The sequence below is a fragment of the Fundulus heteroclitus genome, chromosome 21, assembly GCF_011125445.2.
Source record: "Fundulus heteroclitus isolate FHET01 chromosome 21, MU-UCD_Fhet_4.1, whole genome shotgun sequence".
NCBI classification, from domain to species: domain Eukaryota; kingdom Metazoa; phylum Chordata; class Actinopteri; order Cyprinodontiformes; family Fundulidae; genus Fundulus; species Fundulus heteroclitus.
The window spans coordinates 29,903,585-29,926,191 of NC_046381.1; the positions used below are offsets into that span (position 1 = coordinate 29,903,585).

General features: G+C 42.5%; 1 protein-coding gene across 7 annotated transcripts in view; it reads left to right on the top strand.

Moving 5' to 3' along the window:
• mpp7a (membrane protein, palmitoylated 7a (MAGUK p55 subfamily member 7)) overlaps window positions 1–22,607 on the top strand; it is a 122,193-nt gene that overhangs the window by 60,844 nt on the left and 38,742 nt on the right. For 4 of the 7 annotated variants that reach the window (XM_036125106.1, XM_036125109.1, XM_036125107.1 and 1 more), the window contains 8 exons: window positions 3,556–3,636; window positions 6,532–6,663; window positions 14,218–14,299; window positions 14,966–15,051; window positions 17,604–17,678; window positions 18,626–18,822; window positions 19,281–19,354; window positions 21,469–21,510. In XM_036125106.1, coding sequence (XP_035980999.1) covers window positions 3,556–3,636; window positions 6,532–6,663; window positions 14,218–14,299; window positions 14,966–15,051; window positions 17,604–17,678; window positions 18,626–18,822; window positions 19,281–19,354; window positions 21,469–21,510 — 769 coding nt within the window. The remainder of the gene's footprint in view (window positions 1–3,555; window positions 3,637–6,531; window positions 6,664–14,217; window positions 14,300–14,965; window positions 15,052–17,603; window positions 17,679–18,625; window positions 18,823–19,280; window positions 19,355–21,468; window positions 21,511–22,607) is intronic. The other 3 variants (XM_036125110.1, XM_036125111.1, XM_036125112.1) reach the window with 1 other exon arrangement.

Below are 22,607 nucleotides of genomic sequence, written 5' to 3' on the forward strand. Positions count from 1 at the left end.
GGCATGGGTAATGAGGCAATGTGTTAGTAACAGTTCAGACACTACAGTAGGTTTGTTAAACTACAACTCTGCTTCCTGGTCTGGTCCTTGGGTCCTATCCTTTTTCCTTTAAATAAACTTCTGGCTCCTTCTTTTTTAGCTTCGCAAAAATCTGTATTGCCTTTCTTCTGTTACAGCAAAATCCACCTGGTGTCTCATTTGTAAAACATTGTGTTTGATCTACACTAAAAGCTTGTATATGCCCAACGCCAAAAATGGCGTACATCAAAAGAAATCTTGATTCATAAAACATGCACACCAGCAAAAAAGATTCACTTTATAAATCCCAGCTGTGCCTGAACATTTGCGTACCCGGTTTTTCCTCATGGTCTGCCCTCTACACGGCCAGATTCACTCATAAATTAATTCACCTCATGAATGTTAATGTGTATTTAAATGAGTCAGCTGATTATTGTTATTTTATGGTTAACCAATGGCAACCATGGAGTACAGAGCAAATAAACTGAGAAAAGATGAAAGGCATTTATTAAACAGGTAAATCAGAGGTAAAAGCACAGATGTTGTCCACATTAAAGGAACTTGTTAAAAAGTGAATCATATTGCTGTACTAACCATCCTCACGGAGGCCAAGCAACATCGTGCTCTGTGTTGAAATTCCTGCCTTGGAGGAGATGGTGCGTCCGGTTTGCCATTCTGAGGAGGGAGGAGGCCAGGAGAGATGCCCCTCTCCCCCCGAATAAGAAGAGTCCCCCACCCCCCAGATGCATCAAACATCGCCACCAGCAATTCAGGAGAGCTGATGGCCCGCTCCACCTTTGAGCGTGCAAGGGTATGGATGAGATTAAACCACACCTTCCCTGTGCTCTGGGGTTTAAAGAGCAGGTTAGGACCCAGCACCTGAGGGTGTAGCCACTGTCCCCTGTAGGTTATACCAGCATGCAATACTCTAGGGAGTCTAATCGGCACACTAGCCAGTCATCATAATGGACCAGGAGATCTTTGATGCCTGAAAACACGTTCCCTCCTAATCACCCTTTTGCAAGGTCTTCAAGCAGCGACAAAGCGTTACGCTCAAGTGTCGCCATGGTGACAATATCATGGTGATTAGCTCACACCTTCTTACAATTTATCTCTTAATCTGTGATACACATCACCCTGGTGATAATCAGAAGAGCATGACGGCAGAACTGTCCGATGAAATGTTGTGCAGACTTTGACTGAAGATATTAGCTGGCTTATGGACATAAGTTCGATAATTTGAAAGGTCTTTATGAGACATTATAGCTCACTAGTGCAAGCGTGAATAACCCTGCAGTTTAAATGCTTAGGATAAAGTTGATCCAGTCAGATATGGATTAAAATTGAATGTCTGAGAGGAACAATGATACAATTCACTAATTTACCATCTGCGTCGCCAATTTCCATGTCTCCACAATCTACAGAACCCTGATCATAAGGTTCTTTAGGCTGGTCTGTTGGGTCTTTTGGTGGCACACTCCTTCGTTAAGGCTGGTTCACACAGCAGGATTTTAGCCCAATTTTCGCCCCATACTCCCTTTCCGAGAGGCGCCGATTATTGGTGTGTCTCTTAAAATAATCTTAAGAGATATTCCTGCGGTGTGTGATGTGTTAACAGCGATCTGGTCCACTTGGTGGAACATCAGGACCGCTCTGACCTCAAATCAGGGATATTCAACATGTTGGATTGTCTTGCCCCGATATCCTAGTGCGTATGGTGTCCCCTGAAGAAATATTAGCATACCTGTTGAATATGACACGTAACCAATCAGAAAGTTTTTTTTCTTTCCCAGAAAGAAAAAAAAACAACCAACTCACCTCCATTTAATAGTGCAGCAAACGTAGACCCCCGGCCGCGTTGTCTCCGCTTCTTTAACCAACTAATTTTCTTTTTGTTATGTTTTCCCCGTCTTGATTCACAAGATTTCCTGTCTGACATCTGAATGATCTTAAGTGAAATCTGTTTGTGTGTTCTGTTGAGCTTCCCATTAGACTGGACATGAGACACTGTACGAACAAACAGATTTTATCGGGAAGAAAAATTATCGTTACATGTGGTGTCTCTCAAGATTTGAAAATTGGCTGACTATGTTAAAATCCTGTCATGTGAACCAGCCTTTAGGCACAAATACAACCTCTAACAAGATAAGCTGTAATACCGAGTTTACACAGACTCCCTGCAGAAGTCACACCTCGGAGCTTCTGAGTTTTCATCAGCTAAGATTGTTCCAGCAGCTCTAAGATATTTCTACAGCTCCAGAATCTTCCTACAGCTTCAAGAGCTTCCCAGGGCTCCTGTTGTTCCTCACTACAAAATGATCCTGCAAAATACAAAAAAAAAAAAAAAACATTTAATGGCTTTTGCTTGGGACGGCAATTATCTGTGTGTGTGTGTGTGTGTGTGTGTGTATATATATATATATATATATATATATATATATATATATATATATATATATATATATATATATATATATATATATATATATATATGCGAGAGAGAGAGATATATATTTTTTTGTTTTTACTTTTTTTCAAAAATGTCACTTGAGAACTTTTAGTAGCAAAACAGTCCAAACAGATCATTAAGCTAGAAATAAACTTGACCCGAATGGTTGCTCATTTGGGTGTTTTGGTTCAAAAATAGATTATCTCACATTACGTTTTGCAAGCTGTCAGTCTTAATTATGATAAGTACAAGTGTCTCAGTGTTTTTCTTCCGCTCAGGACCATGGACAGCACCAGGTGATTAAATGATTAAATCCTTCAACCCTGCCGTGACAAGGACAGCAGCTTGAAAGATTATCCATGAAGTATAAGAAGTAGAATATAGTTATGATGAAAATTTTTTAATAAGTCTAACCAATTATAATGTTGTCCTCTAATACCACATTTTTTCAGGTTTCACATGCTTGTAAAATGCTTGAATATGAACTCTATCTAAGAAAGGTTAAAGCTGCAGTAGGGAGTTTTGAGACAATCGAGGATTTAGCCTGAAAATTTGAACAAGCACACCTTCCAGGTCCCTCCCTTTGTTCTCTTGTCCCTCCTCTGCTCCTCCCCCACAGTGGAGCCTGCCATGCTACATCAGTGTTTACTTGTCTTTGTTTCCTGAGCAGGTGTCACTTGGGTAAAGGGGTGGGATGTGTGAGCAGCTCATACACAAGAGTGTACGACACTGCTAACAACCAATCAGAGCCTTCTGGCCCTGATTGGTTGTTTCTGATCGGGAGCTGTGTATTTCTGCAAATGACAGCAGGATCACTCGGAGCAGCCAGAGGGGCTGGATTTTTTTTCACAGATAATCTGCCTCATATTTTACTGTCAGGACATAGTGGCAGTTTTAACAAACGTGTTAAAAATAAAATTTTTACAAAAGTTACTTACTACAGCTTTAAGGAAATTAATCTGGTAAATAGTTGTTGTTTTTTTACCACATAATTAAGGTTAATTTATGTTAATCTTTCACTTGATGTGGAATATTGTATTATAAAAACTTTTTAATGACAATTCTGTTTGCATTCTTCCTTTTTTTAGCTTTCAAAGCATCTTGAGGGAAAATCGGAGAATGGAGACATAAAAGAACTTGTGAAACTACTGGGCAACCCCCATATGAAGGTGGGTATCACTTCTGTTCTTTATTATATTTTTTGTTAGTTGAATTTGTTCATTTTTAATTTAGAATTTAATAATATTATACATTTTATTATACATGTAGCTTTGGATCTTAATTGTTGCTTTTTTACAGCTGAAGCATTAGTGTGAAAAGGTAACAGCTGCAGGTCTTTTCTCTTCATTCGTCTTGGCTGCAGCCGCTACCCTTATAAACCAGATGCAGATGGCTACAAAAGAAAATTACACATTTTATTTTCTAATACCTAACTTTGGCCATCTATCGGGTCCTCCGGGTGTTTCAGCCAGACAGAGCTGTCTTCACTGAGAAGGATCAGTGGGAGAGTTAGATGGGTTTCCTTCTCAACACTTTGTCCTCGTGATTATTTGGCTCCTGCCAGAAACAACAATTCACTCTGAAGTTCCTTCCCAGCACATGCTAATATTCAATTAGTCTAGGTGTCAGACTGCAGGGGTGTGAAGAGATCCTTCATCCCGGCCCTGTCCAGACGAAGCTGGGTCTGGCTTAACGTGCATGCGCTCCGTAGCCAACGACAACAACAATGATGGCCTCCGTAGTTGCAGGTGTGCGACAGAAGCTTTTCAATCTAATATGGATTTCAAACCATCACCTTCTGCTCCTCTATTTCAACCACCAGCGCAACATGGAGTTTGAAGACTATATTCTACACTGTTGCTCAGATTACTGTATACCAAACACACCTACCTCATGTAGATAACACAATATATAATTCTCACTTATTTCAGCATTCCTATTATCTGCACTCCTCACACTGTGGACATATATGTTTATATGTGTATGTACACCTCTACATCACTTCCACCTCTGACATATACATAATAATAACAATAATAGAGATAATATTTACTCCATTTACTCCAAGTTTGTCCATTTGTTGATAGTGTGTTCATATGTGTTTTCTCTACTGCTGTTTGACTTTTATTGCTGCCTGTTTTATTGCTTTTATTGTGCTATTGTATTATTGTACAAGTAAGCGCATCAGGAACATTGTGCAATCCAGAGTGCTCCTTTGTACATCAGGCTTCAGCAGCAGAACCTTTACAGGAATACAACTCTAGATCTGATTAGTTGGCTAATCCACCAACACTGAGACAAGGCCCACTGACTCAGGTCAGCCCAGCAGGAATGTTTCCCTGCAAAGAACTGCGTCTGTGAAACATTTGTACCTGAGTTGTACTCCGTGTCAACGATCAGCAGCCAGGGCACGCTCCATGTGCTCCCCATTAGCATCCAGCTGTTAATGCAACTTCCAAGAAGATTTTTACGAGGAATTAGTTGTTGCTGTGTTTGGAGTTATTAGTGGATGATGTGTGGGAGGATATGGCAGGGGGGAGCAGATCCAAGTTTAAGGAAGATCCATGGATGGACATAGATCCACAGGTTGTGGTGTTAGGTCTGTTCTTCAGAGTACAGAGGCAGCAGTGGGGAAAAGGTTGAGATTAGATGGAACAAGATAAATCTGAATTTTGTTGGAAACATAAATCCTCTGATCTAAATCTTGCAACAAAGTCTTAAGCCAAAGTTTTTAAACAGCTGAGGTCAGGTTGTTTTTAGATTTGATTATCTTCTGCATTATAAATCAGGGGTTTGACCTTCAGCTGACAGTGGAAGTGGAGTGTAAAGAATGCATAAAACAAAGCAAAAGATGTTTCCATAACTCTGAAATTGATGGTGATTACCTCGGGGGACTAATTCTTCTCAGCAGCAGCGGAACTCTGTAGTTCTGCTGTTTGGGCCCCAGGCCAGCATGGCTGTTTTTCCCTGCTGAGAGGCTGATAGATGCCTGCCTGACCTGAGATCAGCTACTGTGACTGACAGGCTGTCACCATAAAGAGCCACAACACAACATGGATCAAACCTAAAAATAAAACAGAGCCCACTTCCCCCTCTCCAGGTTTTAGTGTCACTTTCACCAGAGGATGTTGTTGGAAAACATGAACCTGATACAGATCCAATCTATAGCTGGTTTTCATGAATACCCTGTGGGAGAAAAAACAAGGAAAAACAGGAAAATGAAACTAAGAAGATGGAGGCCTCTGAGTCAGAAGCTGTTTTGTACAAATATGCAGACTGAGATATTTTCTTCAGCTCTGGATGGAGCTGAAGAAACTCCTGCTGCACCTTCACCATTCATCTTCTGTTATCCAGCTACAAATGTGCAGTGTCAATGACTCTTGTGTATGAGCTGCTCACCCCCCCCCCCACCCCCTCACTACTTCCCACCCTCCAAACACAGCGCTACCGTCATTCAAGCTTAATAATGCCAGCAGGTGCATCTCTGCATAGATATGGTGGAGAAACAACCAGCTTTACAGGAATACTTCCAATTTCCCAAGTGGCACTTGCTCAGGAAACAAATGTTTTCTGGTGTTCCAAGAAAATGTTGCAAAATCATGATGAAAACATCCTCAAACTCAGCTGAAGGCCAATAAAAATCCAGCAGCAGGTTATATTAGTGGGGAAAGTTCATGAAGGAGCACCCACATGGAGCATTGATGAGTATGGATAAAAAGATGGAATTGAATTTGTTCTAATGAGAACTTAAACCTTTCTTTTCAGTTTCAGTTCTCTACCCACTCTTGTTTTTGCTTGGCGTATGAGGTGGAAAATGCCCCCCAAAACTAAATTCTATGGAAAAAGAAGCACACTTCCTGCTTTACCCCAGTTGGGACATGTAGTCGTTAAAGTCTAGATTAAAGCTCTACATTACTCCACTTTAGTTAGCTAACTGTATCAAAGTCCAATTGGCTAAATAAAGTGGACCAAAGCAGCTAATCAATATCTTTCCACTTTGGCTGATAACTTGAGGTTGTTGTTTCCTTTTTGCCATCCATCACTGTGTTCTCTCCCTCTTCCAGAGCCTTCTGTCTGTCCACGATACTGTTGCTCAGAAGAGGTACGACCCAGAACTCCCTCCGCTGCCTGAAGGCGTTGATGATGAGGAGAATTCGGTGAAGATTATAAGGCTGGTCAAAAACAAGGAGCCTCTTGTAAGTCACTTTTTTTTAAGTGTAGGTATACAGCTGTGCCTATACTCTGTTTAGAGAAGTTTACAGATGGTAGCAACATTTGGTCTTCATTTGGTCTCTGGATTAATTCAAGAAAATCTAAGGTTAGGTTCATAACCTTGGTGCACTGATGGCATGAGTGATGCATCTCACTATGGGGGATTCCGTATACCCTTTATTTCCCTGAGAGGTCCCTCATTTTGTCATAAACTACGCTAATCATGTGAGAACAGGTTTTTCTTCCTGTGCTTATTGTCGCTGCTGCTCTCATTGGGACATGTAGGCCTGTCCCAGACACAACAACCGCTTGTTTCTGGATAGTTTGCACGGTTTCATTTTCTCTGCCCACCTCAACATTCTGGGCGTCAGTGGTGGTGGATGCTGCCACTTCAATCTTTCCAAAATGTTAATTGACTGTTTAGAGTGATTGGGAAATTGGCTTCTGTAATTACAGGGTTTGCTTGCATACCATACCTCTTTTTTCCCCCCCGACTGTTCCAGTTTTGTCTCTTGTGTGGACTGACCTCAGTGTCCTGCACCAGAATCAACTCTCAACTACACACACGCACAAATGTCCTCGTTGGCCTGTCAGACACGCCCATCTGTCCTCAGAGCTTTGTTGTGTGCTGAGGCCCTGTCCATCTTTGATCTGTACCGGACTTGTCCTGGACCCAGCCGCCTCTATTTTCACTCTGTGGTTTTCACCCTGACCACCGTCTTGGCTCCAGGCCGGCGCTCCTCTAACCACACCCTGGAGGAAGGGGAACACACCTCTGCCATTTTGGGTTCCTCCCTCTGCCTATTGCATGTTCTCTGGAGCTGCTAAGCTGAAAGATGTGGATCGGAGGATTCCTTGGTTTCTCCGTCTCCCAGCAGACGTTGTTGAGGACATTTCCTGCTCCAGGTTTTCCAGAGCGTAATGATGGATCCTGTTTCCTGAAACCATAATGTGGTTTACGCCAGCCACAGTCTCCTTCATCATCCAGCTCGTTATTTCATGAAGGAATTTGATGCGTTCAGCCCAAGTTACTCTGAGAACATCAGAAACACAGTTATAATCTGTTTCTGCACATTTCTAAAGGTGTTGATAGTAAAGTATTTATTTTGTGTATATGTTCTGGTTTGTAGGTTCACAGTATTTACAAGTTTACAAGTTTGTTTCTATAGCTTTTAATAATTAACTTTAACATTAAGCTACAGTTAATTCCGCAGCAGTAAGAAAATGACCATGTTTTTTTTCTTTTAGCTAAGCACATGATGTATAGTAATGGATGCTCATTAGCAGCAGTTAACAATCCAGTTAACTGTGGTTAATGGTTTCGTTCTGATTCTGACTCAGCCCTAAAATCCAGTATTGTGCTATCACTTCAAACCTGCAGGAAATACAGGACAGTCTACTGTCTCTGTAGTCATGGCTGCATCTTACTTTGTATTTATGTTCCTTTGTGCAAATAAACCCATATAAGGCCTAAAACTGAACACAGTGATAATCAGAAGGTATATAGACGTATTTAAATAGGTCAAACTGGTTGGAATAACTTAAGAATTTATACATAAGGTATAAGTGTTTGTCCCTGTCATGCTGATCAGTATCAGGACTTCACGCGGTATTTAAAAAACTGTCTTAAGCTCTTTGAAGGTGGTTGGAAAAAGTAGATCTCCCATGATAAATTATGTCTTCCATTTGTGTAGTTGAAAGCTGGTGGAATACAAAGATTCCTCTAACACGGTGGTTCCCAATCCGGGTCCTCAGGGTCCACTGCTCTTCATGTTATAGATTTGTCTCTGCTCCAGCACACTTTATTCAGATGATGACATTCACTCCTCAGCAGCCATCAAGAGCTGCAGAAGCCTGATAATCCACCCTTCATTTAAGGCAGGCGTGGAGCAGCAGGAGACACCTAAAACATGCAGGACAGTGGGTTCTGAGGACCAGGATTCATAACCACACTTCTAACTGGTCCCAGACTTTAGTTCAATTCAGGAAAATCATCTGAGGAAATCTGAATCCTCGACTGTGATGTGTGCACTGAGGAGCCAAGGAGGACTCCTACAGATGGGTCCCCCACAGCTGCTCAGGGTCACCATCACGATGATGTGAGAACATTAGAGGCCAACGAGCTGCTGTGGCCAACCCTGTTTCTCCCATTTGAATTCTTTGGAGGTTCTGGGATTAGATGGAAAAAGCAGATGTGGATCCGCTCGCTGTGTGTGCCCCGCTGCGTACGTCTTCCTTTTCTACATGACTGTTTTAATGCCACTCAGTCGGCGGCGGCTCCTGTTGCTTCATTCACTTCCTCTGCTCAGTTCATCTTTAGTCATCCTCCCAATCACACACCTCCTTCCTCAATCTCCCACTGTTTAATCTTCCCTTTTCCATCGTTTTCTATCAGCCCTGCTTCTTCTGCTCATTTTGTATCTCGATGTATTGAGATGATGGAAGGCATCTGATCTAACCAAAGGCTACAGCCCAACTATAACCAGAATCAGAATCAAAATCAGAAATACTTTAATAATCCCAGAGGAAAATTATTTTCGTTACACGCTCCAGATATACAAACAACAACCAAAGGCTGCAGCCCAACTATAACAAGTTAGTTTTTGACCAAAATACTAGATTTTGGTGTAAAATCAATTCAGTCCATCTCTTTCTTCACCACATCATCTATTGGAGGTTGTTCAGCATCCCTAACAGCCATAAATCCTCTGCAGCGTGGAATGGGACAGGATCGAAGTCTCACTCTGTTCTCCTTCCTCTCTTCTTCCTTTTTCCCTCTCTGCTCTGTGTTTGTTGAGCACACATGATACGTTTTCTCATTATAGCTGACAGTTACTGGCTCCAACTAAATGGAAAGTAGCCTGCAGGTTCTGTGGCGTCCAGCTGGCAGTGCCAGCAGAGACACCATCCTGCCTGGCATCAGCTAGCACCAATCAAGGCCTGGCCATCCAGCCACCTCAGCCACTGAGTACCAGTGGATCAGCTGGACTTCTCATTACAGAACCACAAATGACACTGGAACAACTTCAGAGTTGTAGCAGGGATTGGAAATATGAATATAGAGGACATGTTCAACATTATTATTGTCTGAGCTCCAGCAGCAGGATGGATGTCTGTGGGTTTTTGGTGTTTAATAATCAGTTGATCATTTTGACGACACAGGACAGAGCTGAGATCAGTTCAGTTTGTGACATGGTTTTCCATGGATGGCAGTGAAGGGAATGACCTGTTGGCTACACGATGCTTCATGGTGTTCTTATATCTGGCAGACAGACCCCCTCTTCCCTCTGACACATTCAGGACAGTCAGATCAGAGCCGCTCGTCTGGCTTGTGTATTTCAATCATTATCTTCCTCCCTTTAAGCTAAATGCCATCCACATTATTGTGTGCTCAGTGTGTGCTGATGTGGAAACAAAGGAAGGTTTACACAGGAAGTGGAGTCCCAGTTTGTCTGCAGAACCTGGAGAGCAGCTGCTGATGGAGATGGTTATCCAGAAAGAGACCTGATTGATGTCCATGTTTAGAAAAAGTGACACCTCTGCTGTCTGTTTCTGTCTGAATGTTGAAAGAAAGGGAATGACTCTGACTGGAAATAAATGAAGCAGCTAATGAGATTAAAGCAGACAGCACACATGTTAGTGTTTTACAGACAGGCCCATGTGTTTAAAAGCAACATGTCTTCCACTTGATGGATTGTTCACGGTGTCTGTGGGGCTGGGGATACCACAGAAGAAGATGGAGAGCTCTGCTGATGTTGCCTCCTCAAATATTTCCCTCAGCCTCAGCGTAGCTAAATTCTCTATTATTCTGGGTTCATGTGAAGTTTTTTTTGTCTGTGGTCAGACATGTGCCTGCTGAAGATCTGCTTGGTATAGGCCTTTGATCTCTGAGCATCTGCATGTGTTCTATGTGTCTGGAACTGAAAGGTGAAGGCACACGAAATCAGGATGATGTGGAGTCTTTTTTTTTTTTTTTTAAATGCTCTGGGCAGTCTGGCAAATCTATTTTTATATAGGTTAAAGGCCATACGCGCTGAGCAGGTTTTCTTTGTTTCCTCTGCCACAGAAAGCAAGCATGCTCTGTGCGCTCCCAAGCACACACACACACAGTGCCAAAACTGTTTAGAGTTAACTCAAAACGGCTGAAAACATCCAGCCAAGATTTTCACATATGATATCTGTTATGAGCAGATATTTCCCACTAACTTAGTAAACGCTGTATAGTAACATTTCAGTTGCGATGAACAGATCCAGTCTGTGGGAAATCACAGACGGTCTGGCCTACAACACGCTGCAGCAGCCGGGGGTAAAACACTTCAGCTCCCCGTAGAGACCAGCCTGTCAGCAGGTCTCTGCCGCTCCTGACTAGCCTGACATGGTCATACTCTATTCTAGTCAGAATTTGAGTCTGATACTGCTCCATAGAGCTGTGATTATGGGGCGTGTTTCGAACGAACCAGGAAAAAAAATTCCTCTGCACTCAATTGGATAGACCTACAACCAATAAGAGCAATGTGACGTATGTTAAGCGATGCATAGTTGTTGTCAACTGAACTCAACTGTTAGCCTAGAATAAGAAGATAAGCGTTAACGATTTTTGCCGGTGTTGCAAAAAGAATGTAAGGATCCAAGGAGTCCTTCAACACACGAACCTGTCGATATCTTCTAGAATAGACCTAATAGCAGAATCTACACACCTCAACTCTCCAGCAGCAGCCATTGTTGTTGTAAACTAATTCAACCCAAGCGCGCTTTGGTGACGTGGTTGATTACGTTACTGTTGATCATCTGTCCATCATCGTATAAAGCCCGCCCTGACAATTTGATTGGCCCGCCAGATATTGGGCGAGCATACTCGCGCTACTATTGAGCAATGCCAGACCGAACTTCCCGACCTAAAACGTTGTGGGCAGGACTAAGTTCGGAATGGTACCCAGGCTAGCTCCTGACAAGTCTGAGCACGATTAAAACTGCCACACAATCCTGATGAACCGACTACACAGATGAAGTTTAGAGGTGTACTTTCTCGCCTAAAGTAATCTTAACACTACTTTTTGGGATAAATGACGGTTAAGAAATCAATAGGTTTGTAAAGTCTTCATCTTCTTACTGCTTCTTACTCCACCATTTGGGCGTGTAGCTTTTTTTTTTTTTTTTTTTTACTGCACACAACCCCACCCCCTCAATAAGCCCTGAGAAAGCAGAGAAATTCTTGCTTGAGGGACCAACTACTTGGTGCACGCTCGCTTCTCTCCGGACAGTTTTGTTAATTTCCGTGATGTGGGCTGTGCTTGTACATGATGTCACTGTAAGGATTGTGGGATTCCTCATAGGTCCTTGATGCCGGTAAGGGATATCATGAGATCCCTATGTTAAATTAGCCGCAGGAGGAAGCATACAGGCTCATTTTCCTGCATCCTTCCTTACTGACTGCGCTATTCGGACAGCACTTATCATAGCGACCACTGACACACCTCTGCTTTGGCTGAAGAGTCCTTTCTTAGTAAGGGTATTCGGATGAACCCTCAGTTTCAGTGTCTGTGATAAACTTCCAAGTTTTAGTCCATACTCTTTTTTTTTTTTTTTTTTTTATTTCATTTCTTTGTGAGGTGTTAGTCAATTATCACCACATGCTTACATTTACTGTTTGACAGATAACAGTTTGTTTTCTATTTCTAAATTCCTTGTTGAGGTTGAGACACTTGATGGTTAAGTAGCTCCCTGTCTCTAATTGCCAACATGGTGCAGGCCATCCATCAGGCTGTGACCGTCCAGCATCAATCATTTAGTCTGTCCAGGTTCCTCTTTGGCTGCTTGGCTCGACTTCAACTAGAGGCTCATGGCTTCCCTCTGCTACAAACACACACTGACATGTTTCCATGCACACAAAAACCCACCTACACATGTTGTCACTCATGCGTGCATCTGCTTGAACAGAAGTAGACGTTCCCATTCTGACCTCTCGTGCCGTTTCCAAGCACCAGGATGGAAATTGTTTCCATGTGCCTGTAGGTGATGACGGCTCAGTGTGAGCCTCACCATTAGTACATGCTTAGCTGCTCCACCGAAGTTCTTCTTGATGCTTGAGTATTTACCTGCTGCCTTCTCCCTAATGTACACCCGCCACCCCCTCCCCCCACCCCCACACAAACAATTGTACTCAAGATTGATGTATTTGTTTAACATTCCTTGTTGGAGTCCATGCATGGTTGGATGCTGATGATGGCACCCAGAGGGTACTGCAGCACAGAAAAGGTGATGCTGAGTTCAGGAGCATGCTGGGTTGTTTCTCCGTTTTATTCCAGCTGCCTCAGACCGCATCCAAGGCATCAGTCAGGCCTCCAGAAGGGACTGATAGGTTCCTGGATGAGTACAGCCCAGTTAAATGGTACTTGACAAATGAACAGTATTTTTTTTCTTTGTGATATGAACCACTTTGACATAAAGTGATATCTCAGTGAAAAAAGGTGTTTTATACATTTATGCTACCAGGTCATGGTAACATTTTAGGTTTTATTATTTTTCCCTTTAAAAATGAGCTATCCCTTAAATTGTACTGCTATGTCACATTAAATGCAGAAAAATGTAAAGGATTTTGCCAGTGTCATGTTTTCGTTTGGAAAACCGTAGAAAACCATTTTCACAGGAGCATGTTCACTTTTTAGAGCCACTGTGTATTTCCTTAAACACTTGTATACACTAATGTAAAAAGTTTTTTTCATACTGCTTCTCTAATCTCCAGCGTTTTTTATTTACACATCCCCAACTAAACCCACAAACCATGTTACCTCACCTCCCTCTCAGTCAGCTCCTTAGTCCTCTGATCTGTCACAACATTTCCTGCTTGTCTGAAATGTGTTTTATCTGGAGTCCTTTTTGCCTGAGTTAGAGCTAATCAGTGTCCAGGGTGCGGTACCCGGTTCATGGGCTGCGCCCCTACTTCAAGCTGCATTACCCAATGTTCCTCCTTGCGCTTCCCCCCCTTTTGTTTTAGAAATGTCTTGTCATTAGCAGATTGAGACCTTAGAAATTCACCGAATACATTCTACTATTATAGACTATTTTTCAGTAGAAGATGAAAAGTTCTAAGCTAACCAGAAGAACAAAATAATTTTGATCCATCCGTCCGTCCGTCCATTTTCTAACACGTCTATCCCTTGTGGGGTTATGAGGGGTGCTGGTGCCTATCTCCATCTGTCAATGGGTGAGAGGCGGGGTACACCCAGGACAGGTCGCCAGTCTATCGCAGAGCAACACAGAGACAAACAGGACAAACAGCCATTCATGTACACACTCACACCTAAGGAGAATTTAGAGAGGCCAATTAACCTAACAGTCTGGACTGTGGGAGGATGCCGGAGTACCCGGAGAGAACCCACCCATGCACAAGGAGAACACAGGGAGATGCAGAAAGACCCAGGGCAGGGGTAGGAACCAGGACATTCTTGCTGCGTGGCAACAGCACTACCCACTGCTCCACTATGCAGCCCCAGTTTGATCTATCAGATGTTTAATTCCTCTCACTGATTCCTCTGCAGGGAGCAACAATAAAACGTGACGATGCAACAGGAGCCATCATTGTGGCTCGGATCATGAGAGGAGGAGCGGCCGACAGGAGTGGTCAGTTGCAGCTTGTTCTTCTTCTTGTTCTTTACTCGTGTTTGTCAGCGGTTTGAAGGTGTCAAAGTACCTGATTCTGTGCAGCAGAGAGAGGATGTGTTTAGGAATGATCTTTGGACCATAAATTGAACTAATGCGCTCTTTAAAAGTGAACACAGATGCCAGCGCTTTGCCGTTTGTCCACATGTTTCCCATTTGTGTGTGTATTCACTGTGTCCAGCCTGTGTGTCAGCTCTGCCAGATTCGAGCCTAAGGCAAATTTCCACACATGTCCACAATAACCTGATGATTCCTTTCCAATCCCACTGATCACCATCACTGTAAACATTCATTTGGTGTTCTGTACACAACCTCAGGCTCTGAACACGCTGCACTTTCACACAGTAGCTCCCTTCGGTCAGGAGATTAGACAAAATGAGGCAAGTTCCCCAGCTTTAACTCCCACAAATTGCCCCTATGGGTCCCCGAGCGAGACCCTTAGCCCCCCGAATGCTCCCTGGGTGCCACACTGTGGCAGCCCACTGCTCCCTAATGATGCAGATGACACATTTTCTTGGAATGTATGTTGCGATGACAAATAACAATGGTCATTATCAGTGTTAGTATTCTCTGTAGACGTCAAAGGGTTTATTGTAGAGACATAACATTGATGTTTTTATGTGCCAGGGTTAATTCATGCTGGAGATGAACTGAAGGAGGTCAACGGGATCCCTGTGGAAGACAAGAAACCAGAGGAAATCATTCGTATCCTGGTATGGCTGGTATCTTTTTATACATGTCCAAAGGTTACTTCTGTGTTTTTCTTTACTCTTGTGACAAAAGGGTAAAATCTAAATATTCTTTCCCAGACCTCAACTCTCCCTTACCCTTGCCTATAACCAGACAGAGTGCTTTCTCTGCTGTGACTATTTTCTGGCCTTTAAACCACTAGGATTGAGCCGCAGGGCCTCCCTGGAGGAAACTGATGCTGTGTAGTTCCTCCAAGCAGCTTTCTCCTCAGGCCTCAAATGAGCTCCATTATGGGACTGAAGTTTTCAGGGAGGAAGCTTGAGAGGAACGAGAGAGTCAGTTAAACCCTATGCCTTCTGACTATGTACTCAACTTTATTACAGTTGTGTACATTTAAACAAACGCAGACCCTGCTTCTGCCTCCAGCAGAGATTTTGGGGGTTAGATGTTAGGTGATTTTGTTCATGTCTTTCTTAAAAAGACAATAACTCTATTAGTATATCTTCTACAGAAGACGGCAAGACCGTGCGCTAAATCAGTGTTACAGATCAGTGAAAGATGCTTATAAAGCTGTGCCGCTCATTTCTTTGGGCTCTGCTGACCCTAACCATGTGCTTCTGCTGTGAAGAATGTTTTAAACACCCATATAGTGACGATTTAGCCTCATTGGTGGACATGACATGCTCTTTTATTGCTTTTGCAGAGACATGATGATTCTATGTTAAGTCTATCCAAATAACAGGCCATTGATTACCAAATCAGCCAAGGGTTGTCTGCATAAATCACTTGCTTTTAAACAAGTAACTCTTATCTGCGTTCATTCTGAAAAAGTAAAACTTAAAACTTGAGATTTCAAAAACCAAACAAAAGCACAAATCTGATCTGAGAAGACTCTGTCCACAAACAAACTGGGTTCAGCTTGGGCTATTATCAAAACCATTACAGGTCTCCAGATCCTTCACTCAGTCACAATCATGTCTCCTTAGATGGTTTTCATTTTGACTCTGACCTGCCTAATGCTTTCAGTTCCTTTCATTGTTGTTTTGATACCTGCAACTTTAACAGAGAAACCCAATAAAGTGTCTATAAACTTCAAGATACTCAGCATTACACGTCAACCTTTAGGATCTAAAAAATGCTTTTCATTTTGTAAAAGTGAACATAAGCTATGGAGTAGATAATGTATGCAGCTGTGTAGTGAAATTTTGTTTCTACGAGTCCTGTGTTTCATTAGATCTTTAACAGATCCTTTGCAAGCATGTTCCTAACACCTGGAAAGATGCTGTCTTTGTACCTGTCCCTAAATGTGATTGTTCTAAAACTGTTGGTGATTTTAGACCAGTACCTCTACCTTCAGTTGTAATTAAAATATTTGAACGTTTAATTAGATGCAAGATTTTTAAGCAGTCTGCGGATAGTCCATTCTGTTTTAAATTTATTTTAGTTAAGCACATGATGTATAGTAATGGATGCTCATTAGCATCCATTACGTTTCATTTACAGAGAGTTCCAGCGTCTTGCTTCTGGAAGTGCCTAAATGTAGGGCCTATGCCAGTATTCACAATTCCCAGAGTCCTCTCAGACATCCCCTCTCTTAAAAAGGAGTTTCAGCTTCAGAGTGATTCAGATAGCTGCTGAGAGCGACTCTGAGGAAGGAGATGACAGAAACGTTTATCTTAGTGAGGAGGTGTGGTACACCCTGTTGCTTGGTGTAACTCTGTGTTTTAAGAGCACAATTGTGCTCCTAGTAATCAGTAGAGAGAAATGAACCAATTAGACTGGATTTAGAGATGAAACCTAAACGATGAAATAATTAAGTAATTTATACACAGTATCAAAATGTTTGATCGAGAATAGAGGAGTGTTTAAATGTATGAAGAGACCAGAACGGAAGGAATGAAGGAAGAATATCTATTTGTGAATAAGCGAGAGACCCTTCAAAAGGTAAAGCTGCAAGCAGGGAGGAAAAGTTACTGAAGGTGGACGAGTTTAAGATTCCTTGGTCATCATTCAAAGCAGCAGGCGGTGCACAAAGGAGTTAATGAAGAGAGTGCAGGTAGGGTTGACTGAATGGAGACAACTGGCAGCAGTGCTTTATAGTAAAAGGATAGCTGTAAGGAAGGACAAAGGAAAGGTTTACAAAATAATTGTGAGACCTACTATGATGTTGGAGATGATAACTCCACAAAGCAGACATTAGCATATGTGAGATGGACAGATCATGTAAGGTGGTTTAGAGACAAACTTAGAAAAACACAATTGAGATGGTTTAGACTTTTACAAGGGAGCGATGCTGGATGCACTGAATACATTTATGATGAAGATGAAGCTGCAAGCGAGAAGGATGCAAATTATCCACCGTGGTTACATCTGAAGAAAAACTCTTAGAAAAGACGACAGTGAGCATTGTGTTAATGATTAAATGAACAGTTCAAGTCAAAAGTCCTTGATCAATTCCAGCGGTAAAATAAATGACATCACAAAGTGTTGCTTGCTTTTTTTTTTTTTTTTGGTAGGTGACTGCTGTTTGCATCACCTTCCTAAATGTTTTTTTTTATTTATTTCCAACAACTAGGCCCAGTCACAGGGAGCCATCACTTTTAAAGTTGTCCCTGGTGTGAAGGACGACGCACCAATCAGAGAGCCAAAGGTCAGTGATTTATCATTATGTATATGTATCAGCTCTTCCATGTTTGGATTATTCTTTTTACACGTAGAAACTTTTCTAGTCAGTTTGAGAAAGCACCGGCTCATTAAACGTCTGCCTTTCACTTTGCTGCTGGTACACTGAGATTTTGCCATTGTGAGACGATAAAGGATATTTCTATTCTATAGTAGGGCTTTATTCCCGAATGTATTACCGTACCGCTCTAGTTACTTAGGGGAGACTCTTTGTTTGTACCAAAAGCAAAAGATTGTAGTCTCAGTGAGGAATGTCATGTGTGACGTGGGAAGTCAGGAAAATGCGTGTGTCTCATGGTCATTGTGTGAGACTTGACAGTTCTGGGTCACCATTGCGTGGGGCTCTCTCCTTGGGTCATCTGAGGCCTGGCTGCCATGCTGGGCTTATTTCTTCCTGGAGGGTGGGATGGAGGTTCTTAAGGGAACTTTTCCTCCTCTGGACTAGGCAGTGTTGCTGCAGGGTGCTTCTGCGGGATCAACGCTCCGGGCTTGAAATGCATTGGTGTGGGTAAATGCAGCGCAGGGCTGGGGGCTTGGTACCCACCCTGTTCTTCAGCTGAGCACTGTATTGTTTGGCTTTTACCCATCTTGACTTTGTGACAAACACCCAACTCTCTCAACACTCCCCCCATCACCATGTCCATGCCTACTTATGTTGATGCAACAGAATAACAATAGTAATAGTAGCAGTAATAGATTAATTTCTCAGAATCACATTTGTGTTGTGCAAAATTGCGCGGACACAAGTTGGCAATCATGTTCTTCACATGCCAAGAAGAGGAAACATGGTAAAAAAATAGAACAACCCGCCTGTGCTTTCATTAAGCCTCCCCAAAGCCTGCCCACATAACCAAGGTCATTTATGCTAAACTGTTGCTTCTTCCCTTTTCTCCCCTACATTGTTGGTGTGTTAAGGTGTTCCTGCGAGCACTTTTTGACTACGATCCAAGTAAAGACAATGCCATCCCATGTAAAGAGGCTGGTCTGGGCTTCAAGAAGGGCTCTATCCTTCAGATAATGAGCCAAGAAGATGCAACATGGTGGCAGGCCAAACAGGAGGGCGATGCTAATCCCCGCGCTGGTCTCATCCCATCCAAACAGTTCCAGGAAAGGTAAGAAACGACCTCCATCTAGAACTACCTGATGTTTCAGCCTCTTGTTCTTCCTTTTGTTTGCTACGCACTACCAAAATATTAACTGGACTTTCACGCAATGCCAGTCCCTTGATAAGTAATGGCAGTAATTACAGTAAAATTAGTGCTAGACACAGAACACACTGGGCAGGTTTTCTGTCGTTTAAAAATTCTCGAGGTGGAGAAGAGAAACGTACCCTCCACTCCTGATCCAACGGTGAAAGGTCATTGGAATACTTAGTTTTGTCAGATGTTGCACCTCTTCTTGCATAAGTCTTTAGGTCTGATCTGGCAGAATGAAGCTGGTGGTCATTGTAGAGCTTTGTTCTCTGAAACTTTGCAGAAAGTTTACTATTCACCTACTGGTTATTAAAACTGATGTTTAGACCTGGTCTTTGTTTTCATTTCCTTGTTTATCCCTCTGTCTACTTTCCCAGGAGATTTGCGCTGCGGCAGCCCACTGCCGGCACCATGACCCTGCCGGTACAGCGGACCCTGAGCAGGCGGCCTTGTGAGTATCTGTTACCTGCAGTGTTTACCCACCAACAAACCAGAACATGATGGTTCAACAGGTTAAGGGGAAGGAAATGGTCTGAAAAATGAATTTCTGTATGCTGTGTAACCATAGCAACCATATAGCTGTGCTACTTCGTGCTTTTTATCAGAAGAAATCTTCTGCTTAAATTTACCTTGGTTGTTATTTTCCCATCCTCTCCATTTTTTTAATTTCTGGGTCTCCAGCTGGACATTTTCTCCCCTGTCCCTTTCTGCCACGACATGTGTGGATGTGATTTAAGTCATCTATGAACTTTAACGGAAGAAGATCAAGTTTTGCTAATTGGAACGCCTCTGTAAGCCTTTGCAACATCAGCTTTTACTATCTCAGACAGCCTCATGATGGAATTATGATCTTACAATAGTACAAAGGAGATAAATGTTCAGCGCAGCTCTGTGGAGCACATCAAGGGTGTTCAATATGCAGGTCAATAAACTTTAGTCTGTCTGTACAACCTGAGAGCCCTTCTGATGAAGTGGACCAAAATAACCTTACATTTTAAATGTATAGAACTGAACCTCCTCATTTGATCCTGCACTAGCCACATATTGAGGCCACATCAATACAGAAGTTCTCCTCATTAATGTAGAACTGGTCTCCTTCCTTTCATCCAGCCTCTTCCAAACCCTCAGCTAAACACACTCCATTTGGACCTGGCTTCATAGGCCGTTCTGCTCCCGGAGTGATCCCAGTGAACCAGAGGCCAATTCTTACAGGGAATTTGTTTCCCTGAAGATTACTACCTTCAGACAGACATGTCCATCTGATGGCTTGTTTCCCTCCCTATGTGAGCCCGTACTGGAGCGAAACTCTTTCAATAAGTAGTTCAGAAATAACCCTCAGAGCTGCACTGACCTCCTCTAAACTTAGCGTTAGCCTCTTCTACCTCTGCCTTCAGCCTGCCAATGATTTATGGATTTATGGTTTTCATTTCCTGCTTATGTTCAACCACACACTGGCATACATGCTTCTGGACGACCCAAAACAGCCCGGTGAAAGGTTCTAGACAGATGTTGCTCTGCTGTTTCCTCACTAATTCCTTTTTAATGGCCCCGTTCCTCTCAGGGGTTCTGTGATTTCTAACCCTCCTCGTTCCATGAGCAGAGGGCAGGTGGGAGATGTAGTCCTCTGCAGCTCCAACCAAAGACGCGGATGTCTCTTTTCAGCTGTTAGAAAACATTCTGTAAGGATATATCCAACATACTGTAAGGATTAGTTGAACTGCAGCAGTGGGAGGAAGTCCCCTGACAGGACTGACATTGCCCACAGTGGTCATAACGAGGAAACGATAACAAGTCTCTCTCTGCGCGTACACACAGATGTTATTTATAAAACCAATCACGAGAGAATCCTCAGAGTGTTGAACAAGGAGCTGAAAACTAAAACTGAGGCTGTGGAAGAAAGTAAAGACTGAGCATAGAAACTGCAGGATGGAGCTACAGAGCAGTAGATGGGGAGAGGAGCCATCAAAGGACCACAGTCAGCAGCAGACGTGGACCTGGCTCTACAGAGAGGTGGAAGGAGATAATGCTTGGCTCAGGACCCAGTTCATGCCCATCCCAACGTGGCCCCGGGGCCTAAAACCAAACCAGTCTCGAAACAAGAAAACACGAGACATATACTAAGCCAAAACGATAAGAGTATGTTTAAAAAAATTAATTGTGCTTTTAAAAGAGAAGTATTTAGTCTGACCTTGATTTCTGAGTGTCAGCATTTCAAACCCAGGCTGATGATGAGCTTAGCTGCCACCATCACTGCAGGCCTCAGCAGCTGCAGAAACTCATCAGATCCCAGCTGCAGCTCAGTGTCTTTACTCTCCAAAGGCTCTCTACTCTAGCCTGGTTGGCTTCCAGGATCTAAGTGTTATCAGACAGACCGTGTCCTGCCTGACCTCCATTCTGCTGTGTTATCACATGGTGTTTGATTAGATCAGGAATGCTCATGCACCCTGAGTTTGATTTTGTAGAATTTTTTTTGTTAATTTTTCTTTTAATCTTAATCTCATAAATGTTACCCATGCTTTCTGAGGCTGCTAAATCTTGTTTTTTTTTCCCCTTGTGAAACCACAGTGCACGATCCACTGGCACGCTCTACTGAGTTTGTCTCACTAGGTAATGACTTAGACACATATAGTTTAGCAAAATAGATGCATTAGATGGAGATTACATTTTTTGTAGGGTTCTTTTTAATGGATAATGACAGTATGGCAAAACTTTAGATCACGAATTGTAGCCGCATTAGCAGTGACGTTAGGTCCTGTAGACAACCCACAATTTTTGGTTAAAACTGAAAGGTTTTGTTGCTTTGCTACTATTTGTGTACACAACAATGGTGAGCATTTTCTGTGACAGCAAGGTTTGAAAAGGGGTTCTAGAGGGAAAGGATTCAAAAACACACTAGTCTCCATTGTCGTGTGTGCATGAAGTGCGCAATATGACTGCCATCAGTAGCAATGAATGCACAAAGCATAACGGATGCCGAGCAGTCTAAAAACCACAGTGGTGATTTTAAAATTCAAAGTCACCTGAAGCAAGTGGAACCTCTGTCCCTGCCATCCTGAACGTTTCTTCTTCTTGTTTTATGGTAGATTGCTACCATGACTGTGAGGTGCATACCACCACCTATTATATCGGAGTATGTAGCATGAAGCAGGTTTGATGGGGTTACATTGTATCATTAAACAAACATAAAAAATTAAATCCTATAATATCTTCCTATCTTTGTGAAGTATTGCACCACAGTGTTCTGCGTTTCCTGTATCCCCTCGCCTGTTATTCTGGAAGTTTAATTAGTGGTGGTGCCTTTTACAGCAGGCAGGGTTTTACACATGCCCGTTACGTTTCAAAGAACACACTGCCTACTAGTGGCGTGGCAGGAAAATTACATGTTTTTTAGGATTTCCTATGCAGTGTTCATGGAGATCACAATTAAAACATCAATGTCTAAATGTGTTTACAGAAATGGCAACACAATCTAATTTTTAAGGGATTGATTGGTGTAGTTTGCACAGGGTCTTAGATAATACTGAAACTTGAATCGAATGTCTCAAAAGGAATGATTTTTTTTATTTTTTATTTTAATGTGAAGTTGTTCTAAATAGTTACATTACCCCTTGTTAGCATAATTAATATTGCAATAAGAGTACTGAAAGGATAACTGCTAGTCTGATGAGGGGCCATCATAGCTAATTTCAGGGATCTGAAAAGAA